The sequence below is a fragment of the Phoenix dactylifera genome, chromosome 15 (genome assembly GCF_009389715.1).
Source record: "Phoenix dactylifera cultivar Barhee BC4 chromosome 15, palm_55x_up_171113_PBpolish2nd_filt_p, whole genome shotgun sequence".
Taxonomy (NCBI): Eukaryota; Viridiplantae; Streptophyta; class Magnoliopsida; order Arecales; family Arecaceae; genus Phoenix; species Phoenix dactylifera.
In genome coordinates this window covers 6,627,841-6,637,850 of record NC_052406.1, presented here as the reverse complement: position 1 = coordinate 6,637,850, position 10,010 = coordinate 6,627,841, and the positions used below count along the sequence as shown (strand labels likewise).

General features: G+C 37.8%; 1 protein-coding gene across 3 annotated transcripts; it reads right to left on the bottom strand.

The window, feature by feature from the left end:
* Window positions 1–203: 203 nt before the first annotated feature.
* LOC103707911 (cyclin-dependent kinase C-2-like) lies at window positions 204–9,042 on the bottom strand. Of its 3 annotated transcripts, none has more exons than XM_039134255.1 (13): window positions 8,945–9,042; window positions 8,545–8,700; window positions 7,694–7,775; window positions 7,506–7,596; window positions 7,387–7,416; window positions 7,120–7,265; window positions 6,957–7,029; window positions 6,748–6,868; window positions 6,490–6,607; window positions 3,975–4,114; window positions 3,757–3,814; window positions 1,236–1,306; window positions 204–1,076 (listed from the first exon to the last, which is right to left on the bottom strand). In XM_039134255.1, the coding sequence occupies exons 2-13, from the start codon at window positions 8,652–8,654 to the stop codon at window positions 500–502; spliced, it is 1,617 nt and encodes a 538-aa protein (XP_038990183.1). In that variant the 5' UTR covers window positions 8,655–8,700; window positions 8,945–9,042; the 3' UTR covers window positions 204–499. The 3 variants fall into 3 exon arrangements, with proteins under 3 accessions (XP_038990183.1, XP_008790844.1, XP_017698522.1); XM_008792622.4 differs by having other exon boundaries at window positions 7,120–7,229; XM_017843033.3 differs by lacking the exon at window positions 8,945–9,042 and adding an exon at window positions 8,774–8,893.
* Window positions 9,043–10,010: the final 968 nt, after the last annotated feature.

The following is a 10,010-nucleotide window of genomic DNA, read 5'->3' as shown; positions in this document are numbered from 1 at the left end:
GTAAAGATAGCTCCACAGTAGAACAAAAGGACCCTGATTCCAGAAGATGCTCTAAATGATGCCCAACTATACCGTGGTGCCGAGAGATGGACATCATTCTGCATACTTACCAGAACAGAACAAGCAATTTAACAGGGGAACATTTTAAATGATATAGAAGACATACCTTGTCAAACAAAAAACAAATTTCAGGTCCCTAGATAAGAACCATAGTAGCGACCAGTGAATCTCAACTGGGGCACATCAACACTTCCATATACCCAACTCCAGTTCAACACAGCCTGAGAAAATATTCGAAAATGTAACCACATTACTCTGTACTAACATTTAATGATTATGTCCGCATAGTTAACATAGCAGTCAGAAGAATACCTAACTCCTAATTGCAAAGCATAATTCAGCTTCCGCACTAATACTATTTACTCTAACCAACAGGTTACTTCCAAGTTACCAACTCAACAATCCTGAAAATCTAAAGAAAAATAGGTATCTAACTCCACTACTGCCAGCCACCATACTGCTGTTGGTGCTGCTGGTGTTGTTGGTGCTGCTGGCTGCGATTTCCACCCACCATATTTGGGCCTCGGCCTGCACCTGAAGCACCGTATGGACCCCCTTGAGGGTAATTCGTGACACCTACTGCATAACCGCTGCCACTACCGCCTCTAGGACCACCAGTGCCAGGCATACCACTTCCGCCATAAGGAGGAGGTCCACGTCCTTGCTGGGGATATGGGCCGCTGCCATAACCGCCAGCTTGACCACCACGACTAGGGTTATATCCACCACTGGGATTTCCACCCTGTGGATATCTGCTAGGCCCGCCAGAAGGTCCACGTGGCTTGCCATAATGATGGCTGGGGCCAGCAGTCATGGAAGGTGGCGCATTGTGAATGGGCTGGCCAGGGCCAGGTCTGATCTGAGGATGGGGTTGCCCAGTTTGCTGGATGGGCGGTAGACGGGCATGTGGTTGAGGATGCTGTATTTTCTGTCTCTTTGCTGTTTCCTCTTGCTGCCGTTGCTGTTGCCGCTTCTTCTTTGTCTGAAACTCGTGTGAGGACTCATACTTTGGCAAGCTGTATCACCAAGAAATAGATGCAGGACATTGGATTAAAGGTGAGAAATTTGTATGAAGGGCTATACAAATGATAGATTGGATTGTTAGCCAAGACAGTAGAGCCAACAAGGAAGAAAAAAGGCATATTTAGTTCTACACTAGGGAAGAAAACACTTACCTTCTAGGATCACAAGGTAGGGGATCATTCCAAAAGTACTCTGCATCCAGTGCATCTTTTGCGGAAATCCTCTGAAATATTGCAACACAGAACCCCCCCACACAAAAAAAGGAAAAAAAAAAAGAAGAAAAAAAAGAAGGAAAAAAAGAGAGAAAAGGTTATACTTTGTGTTTATATCAAAGTAAAAGATGTATGGATGTGGCATCAGCTCAAAGAATCTACAGGTAAGGATACATCAAAAACGTAAAGCAAACTCATTTATGCAGAGAAAAACATGATAACCTTTTATGATCTCAGTTGATGTAGATATCAAACATATATAAAATCTCAAAAAAAGAAATATAGCCACTAGAAATATTCCCTCCAAGGCTCATCCTGATAAGAATCCATCGCCTAAATGTGGCATTCATAGCAGCTGATAATCAGCTAAAGGATCCAAAACACCAACGTTGAATTTTCATCCCTCTGACATGTCTGATTTCCTTTAAATAACTTTGCCTTTTACAGACTATGGGCTGATACCAGCAAATGCACAACACAATTAAATAGTCTTCAGGGATTGCCAGAATAATGAAAAAAAAATTAAGTTGTTTCCATGTAGCTAAAAATGTTTGAGAACTAAATTATGCATCACAGAAACCTGATGAAGTTGCAGACATCAATTATAACACTCTTATTTGATAAAAAATTCCATTAATGTTTTAATTAAAAAAAAACTCTGATTGGAAGTTGACTTATAAAATTTTCCAGCCAACCAAAAAGCCCCAACACTCCTGAGGTACATCCCTATCTATGCAAAGAAAGCCAGAATGTGAAACAAAGAATGACACATGCTATGATAGGATAGAGGAAGTGAAGCAGTATTGAGCAAACATTTATAAAATTTTAATTATATCTCTGCCCCCCCCCCCCCCTCCCCTCCCTGTTTTACAAAGTCAATCATGACATATGACATTTATGATGACCCTGGAATTATGGATGAGTGCATGTTGGTCTTATCCCTTGAGGCACATAATTGTCAGATGACAACAATGCTATGATTTATATTCTTATATTGTTATGCAAAAGTGATCTTTTCATGGCTCATCCCTATAACATGAGATGGATCATGACTATTATCACAAGTTCCCCCAAAATGAAAACTCCTACACGCTATAGTGTACATGCCTCTCATTTAGTCTAATAGTCCAACTAGAAACTCCCGCCTCAGCTTTATCCATACAGTCCAACCGTAAGCTAATCATGATATCACAATAATCTGTACCCATTAATAAAGCAGGCCTCAACGGCGAGTAAATCCCACATTGGTGTCCTAACTACCAAATTTTGCCTATATGGCATTAAAAAAGTATCATCAAAATTAGAATTAACTGACCTAGCGCTTTTTTTTAATGAATAAATAAAAAAACTAAAGGTAGTATAGCATTTTCTAGTTGGATCAAGATCGGCGGAACCGTCCTGAACCAGGCAGTTTCGGCCGTTCCGAGCCATACCGGTGGCTCACCGGTACAGTTCCGGCAACGAAAACGAAACCCGTTGCCGGAGCCAGAAAAGAAGAAAAGAGAGAGCGAGCGGGGGAGGGGAAGAGAGGGCCGCGGGGGGCCAACAGAGGCCGCGACAGTTCGAAACAGGAGAACCGGCCGCGGCCTCGCTTGCCGTAGCCTCCACCAGCATTCGCCACCCTCCCCCTTCTCTCTCTCTCCCCCTTCTCTCTCTCTCTCTCTCTCTCTCTCTCTCTCTCTCTCTCTCTCTCTCTCTCTCTTTTGTCTCCCACGGTACCATACCCTCGTCGGTATAGGCCCGGCATGAACTGTACCAACTCGTGTCGCCAGGGAACCAGTACGGTGCTCGGGACCAGTTCCTCCGACCTTGAGTTGGATAACTGTAAAAGCTCATCATTTCCCATGCTTGGTGCAAATTATTATGCATCACCATTTACGCATATATTTGAGCAATTTAGAGCACCAGTTTCATGGTTCCCTGATCTGCTTGCTGCCGCATGTCCTATATCATGCAATACTCAAGAAAAAGCAAATGCACCACTCAGCATAACACATATGACTCAAGAATATTTATGAGTTGTTCTCTCTTTCATGTAGTATTCATTTTGATGTCAATTATAATTCAAAGAATCACCCAAATTCTTAAAAATGAAGCATATTCTGCTTCCATTTCGTACTCAAACTACAATGCTACTTTAATGTGCCTATGAATTTCAATATCAGATACATCTGCATCAAGTTTTCTCCTCAGATATTAATAAGAACAAAAAGAGGATAAATCTGATCCATTTCTGGCAGGTTAAAATAATAAAATAGAAGCACATACTACACCAGTATGAAAGGAACAATTAAAAATGAAACTACACAAATAAAATCAAGCAAAATAATAGTTTATGATAAGACTAACACTCTGTATGAAGTCATTGATGATAATGTAAGAACAATCCAGCATGTATTCATTAACCCATTGTCAATAAGTTTTTCCGAATGCATTTTAGGCAATAAATTGATGAAACTACCTGGGATGGATCCAATGTTAACATTCTCTCTAGCAACTCCAAAGCATGCCGGTCAAAACTGTCAAATCACAAATAACATTTTAACAGGGATACAAACAAAACAACATCCAAAATTTCAAAACTTCATACCTGCTCGTTAATACATTGCTTATCAAAAACCATCTCATGCCAGAGCCAATAACATGGACGAAAAGAGAGAAAACATACGAGTTACTTACTGCTTGAAAACCTCCCTGAGACGTCTCTTCATTGGCCGCGAAGGCTTAAAATTGTTATACCAGGGAATTTTTGAAACACCAGGCCAGTTGACCTCATCCGGAGTTCCACAAAGTTCAAATATCTTAGTTAATTGCTCTGGCTGCAAAAAACAGTCAGCAACGTAAATGTCATATTCAACTTTGAGAGCTTTCAATAAGACAAAAAAAAACTTAATAACAAGTCAAAACAGACTTATGAAATCTGTAAATACCATAAAGAAAATAGTTCGCATCAACCAACCTGGTCTGCTTAGTTAATTATGAACAAAGAGTCCAATAAATCCATATCTCACTTCAAACTAAAAACTAATCCATTAAAAATAACCTTTAAATTAATGCAAAATCCTAAATTTAGCAAAAAGAAAAAGGTGAACTATAGCCAGCAAAGCAAGAAGGGCAAACTATTTTTAAACAAAGTTTTACATACTGAATTGCATGTACTAGACATACTATATTGTACCGGCACAGGACAGGCACAGGGCTCAGTACAGTACCATACTGAAATCGTATAGGCCCTGTCCTGACTTAGCACCTTTACCATTTGTTGGTACGGAGGTGTATCGTACCTAATACCGAGACATTAAAACTTGATTTTAAGTATTAAACAATCAATTGCATGTGATAATCAACTTATTTCGCAATGACAATCTTGGTTCAGTAAAATCTCAGGGATGACTCAATGTTATAATTCTCATGGACCAAAAATAATTCTAGAAAAGAGACTTACTAATTGGTGCGTGAAACTAACCAAGTAAACAATAAATGATAAGATATCCTACAATATGAAAACAACGTGCCTTAGACTTTCTTTACCCAGTGAAAATTGCAGTACTCATTTGAGTGCTTTGTATTCAAGAAGATCATCCTAATAATCCCTCCATACACAACTGCATGTACGAAGAAACTATTAAAAAAAACTGCAGCCTAAAGATATTAAGAAACAAATTCAAGGATTCTCAGTGTTATGTTTGACATGCATAACACAGTTATCACTCATTTTATCAGCATAAGAATAAAGCTCATCACTAATATGACCTTTCATTTACAAATGTGTACATGAGATTTGGTGGTGAATATGCTTCTTCTTGACCTGTGTAAGAAGAAACACTAGGCCCCTTTTTCCCCAAATACCAGTAGCTACTTAGAGCATAAGGTATTCTTATTGCATCTTGCTATATGTTACTGTTAATATTATTGTAATAGTAATTGATGTTGTTGCTTATCGAAATCCAATGCATAAAGATGCAAAGATCTGATTTGTTGTTCCAATCATTTTCCTTATTGAAGCAACAAACAAACACCAATTGGCAAGAAAGCCCCTATTGCATCTTGAACTACCAAAATATTATACAATGAGTTAGCCTTTGGGCTGCTTTGATGTGATCTGACCTCTGAATACCCTCCTTTTCTCATTTATACCCCTCTAAGATGAATAAAACCCCCAAACCAACAGCAATCACCTTGGAAACTTAAAAGCTTAGATTCCCTTTCTTTCCAAAACAACTTCAAATGCTTTTTTTTCTTTAGCATAATCATTTGCATATTAAAAACTCTTCAGCATTTCTCTTTTTTTAATTGATAATTTCATGCACACAAATGTGCATTCAGATCTCCCTAATTGATATAAAATTCAGATGCCAGGGGCTCCCCTAATATCTCAGCCGTAAACAATTAAATAGCATTATAAATGGCTGTGAACAACCGGATCTATTTTTGAATTTCATCAAGTTCCTCCTTGTTACCTCTGCATTTTTCCCTATTTCCAAAACCAAAAATCAAAGTAAAGCTTGCTTCCTGCTTAATATAGACCAACCATACCCTTAATCTAATACCTCTTAGCATACAATAACATGGTTGTGACAACTCCTAAATAACAGCACCATAAATTTTATTTAACCATAACCCAAAAATCCTCTCTCATTCTCTTCTTGGTTAGCTCATTAAACCTAGACTCAAATTATGAAGACTTTTTTCACAAAAGCCTATGATGTTTCCAAATTGAGATTCATTTCCTTCAGTCTTTAATCATATTGAAAAACTCCTTTCAGTGATCCTCCACATTACGTTTACTTATCTCTTAAATTGCATTTCTGTTACTCATCATAATATGTGTTTATCTATTGATAGTAGCATGGTAGACAATTTTTTCCTCTACTTATAGTTCACGTGTGTCAACAAGACTTTCTGAACGCCATCTGCAACATCATAATAGGCTTAATTTTATTAAGAATGCCGTCTACTTTGAGAAGATTCACAGTGAGTAATACAAGTTCTATCAAAACTACGAGTCCCGAAAAATCTTTAGAGAGCCTCTCATAGCCATACAAGCACAAATACATAATTAGGGCATTTGCTTGTCTATACAACCCCCAAGTCATGAATGGACATGAGGACCAAACTTACCTAATATGAACTATAAGTAATAAAACCCCTATAAAAGAAAGAATATGTATAGATTCACAAAGAAGCACAATACCTCATTCTTTCCCGGCAAGATTGGTTTACCATACAGAAGTTCTGCAAAGATACAACCAACAGACCACATGTCAACAGCCGGACCATACTTTGTAGCTCCAAGCAGCAACTCTGGAGGCCTGTCACCAAAAACACAATGAAACTTGATCAATTGGATACAGAGAGTGCTGTATCTTGTTAAACCAGCAGAAACAGAAAGCTATATGCATATGGAAATCAGCATTGTCTTCAAATGTTAATGAAGAACAGAAGTATTTACCTATACCACAAAGTGATCACACGATTTGTTAGATTTCCATTGTGATCACTAGAGAATGATCGTGCAAGGCCAAAATCAGCAAGCTTTAGATTTCCCTCGTTATCAATTAGAAGATTAGAACCTGCAGTAACAATAATAACATCGAATCAGCAGCAAAAACAAGGTTAAAAAAAAATTTCTGCCATATTATATATAAAACCTTGTACTACCTTTAATATCACGATGGAGCACTTGATTGACATGACAATAATGAAGACCTGTTAGCAGCTGCCTCATGTAGCACTGATTGGAGATGACCAAACAGCAGTAGTAGACAATCAGTAGACAGTAAAATGAACCATAACACCAGATTATAGAGACCTTCTTTAATACCTTAATTTGGGGTACCGTGAATCTCATCCCAGGACGATCTGCTAGGCCAGTCAAATCATGATCCATGTACTCAAAAACCATATAAATGCTTCCTTTATACTTGTTACCATCTGCAGTATCAACAATTTGAAGAACATCGGAATTCCCTACCAGAAAAGATGGGCAGGAAGACAAATAGAAAAATAACACTGAATTGTAATTGGTGAAATAGATGATTTTTAACTAAGAAGTTCACAGTGAAACTATAAGGTACTGAACAAAACAAACCTGGCTTTCCTTGTTCATCCTTTTCAGGACCTGGTCATGTTTAACAAAAAAATAATTTAGAATGATATGACAAACCTGTCATCTATGAAGAGGTATTCATATGTGATCATGAATCAAACCTGGAGAGGTCACAATCTCTTTCAATTGGATAACATTGTCATGATGCAGCTTCTTCAGAATTTTGATTTCACGTATGGCTGTTATAGGGAACTGCAAGGCCAAATTTTAGCCTAGGTAGAGGATGAACATTTCAACCCTTCAATTTGAAGAATTTCCATAAGCATACAGATAGAACATAAAGGCATACCCCCTCTCTTTCATTGTCCATTCTAATTTTCTTCAGGGCCACTATTTCCCCTGTTTTTATTTCTCTAGCCATGTATACCTGCCTGCAATCATCATAAGAATAAAAGAAATCATAATGTTTTGGGATCAAACCAATAAAATAAGAAGTTCTAGATGTTAATGGATATATGTTAATAGAGTGTTGTATACAATCGCATGCTGCCAATGTTGCACAAATGATACAAAAACTTCCAGATATTTCAGAAGGCATAAGACGAAAGAGCAACTCAAAGAAATTCCATCAAGACCTCAAGCAATAATACAAACAAAAGGACATTGACATGTACGTGTGTTGCATACTGATGAAGACATCCAGAAAAAAAATCCCCCACCAAAACATCCATAATGAAGTGTTATGCATACCACGTGACACCAAATTGATGGACGAATTCACAGTTTCATTGAATTTTTGTGCCATAAAAAAAAAAGATCACTAAATCCAGCCTAATTCTCCAACTGAGACTTGACAAAACCTTCAGCTAACAACAGAAAAGCCAAGTTCCAGTACGAAGCATCTATATGCACATGATTCCCGAGAGTTGTAAAATTTGTGAGCCAATTCAATTTTAGAGCTTCTTATGATTGTCTATATCAATATGCTAGTTGGCATGTAAGGAATACCATCAGAGCCATGTAGATACCACAAGAAAAGAGAAAAATCAAAAAAGATGCAACCTTTCTACCAGAATTCAAGATTTACTGAAGAAAAGAAACATATTTTCTCGACAACATAAGAACACAAGATTGCAATCGAGACAAGAATTTACGCAAAGGAATATTTATTGAGAGAGCTTCGACGGTTCATGCACTCACCCGTATGTGCCTTCCCCAATCTGCTCCAATTTCTCGAAGCAGTCGACGCTCCGAGACCCCCACGAGGGGGGCTCTTCAAGATTCAGCTGCCCGGGAGCGGCAACAGCCATCCCCCCTTATACTGCGATTCCTCAAAAGATCTAGAAGAGAAAAAACCTGGCAGAACAAATACGCCGAGATCAATGGACAATTTGATCAATTCCCCAAACAAGATGCAACGCGATCCTACCACGACACCCGATGAAGGATCTCTGATTCAATTAAATCTAAAGAGTCAACGAACTCGGGAGGAAACAGGCCATAGGGTTTTGGAGGGAAAGAAGAAGAGGGGAGGAGACAAGGGAGAAGGCATGGAGAAATCCTTTACAAAAGAAAAGAGAATAGAAGGAGAGGGCTTTACCTTCGATCAAGGAGCGCGGCGGCGACAGAACCCTGGAGTCGTCTACAAGAAGAGGACGGCTCGGAACCGGACGAGGAGATAATACGTGGAAAACGCACGCCTACAATAGTTTACTGGATTTACATCCAATAATTTATTATAAAAACTTGCTCAAAAATTTATATTTATTACACTTAATCTATGCTTACCTTCGATTAAATTAACAATATTAATAAAATCACTTATCTTATATTAAAAAATAAAGATATTTTTTATATTTTTGAATGGTTGTTATACTACTTAAATTTATTTTGATTATTTTTTAAATTTTTTTCGATATGATATTCGAATCCTATATAAGCTTAATGATTTGGCAAATGTTCTATTAGAGTTAACTGTTAAAAAAATATATATCTCTCTCCATCTAAAAGGCCTTTTCTAATTTGGAATTCAAGTTTTTTTTTTTTGCAGATGCTTTAAACTATTTCTTTTTTTTGCTAGGAAACTATTCCTTTAACTTTAAAGCTTCTACCCATACAGCTAGTTTTCCTTTTGTCAAAATGGTAAAGCAACTTCTTTCTCAAAACCAATGGTTTTGATTTTATTTTTTTTTGGTAAAAATAGATTTATTGTATTGATCTAGTGAAATACATTCGTGGAAATCACAAAATAAAATAATAAGAGAAACACCTTTAGATATAATCTAGTTTTCTAGATAGAAAAGTTAAACAAGTTGAAATAGAATAGTTCTTAGTATGCAGAGGAAGGATAGAGGACGAAAGGGAGAAAAAAAGAATAGGGCTCGCAGGGATGCATTAGAAAGATACAAATAAGGCTGCAAATGAGTCGGGTTGACCAGTGACCCGATCTGATTAGACCCTATCCGATCCATTTTAAAAGACTCGTGGGGCGGGTTGGGTTCTAAAATTGGATTTATTCTATTTTCAGGATCGGGTCTGGGTTTTTTGAATTTCGACCCGACCCGAACCAACCTGATCGATTTGAAATTTAAGTAATTTTAGGCTTCCAATCCTCCGATCCGACCCAAACTCGCTTAACCATTTGGGCCCACAGGACGTAGGGGTGC

Excerpts from the sequence above, each read along its gene's own strand:
- LOC103707911 (XM_039134255.1), bottom strand. The coding sequence starts at position 8,654 with ATGGCTGTTGCCGCTCCCGGGCAGCTGAATCTTGAAGAGCCCCCCTCG. Across the intron at positions 7,597-7,693 it reads TGGACAATGAAAGAGAGGGG|TTCCCTATAACAGCCATACG; the intron begins GTATGCCTTTAT and ends TTGGCCTTGCAG. Across the intron at positions 7,417-7,505 it reads AGAGATTGTGACCTCTCCAG|GTCCTGAAAAGGATGAACAA; the intron begins GTTTGATTCATG and ends AAACATGACCAG.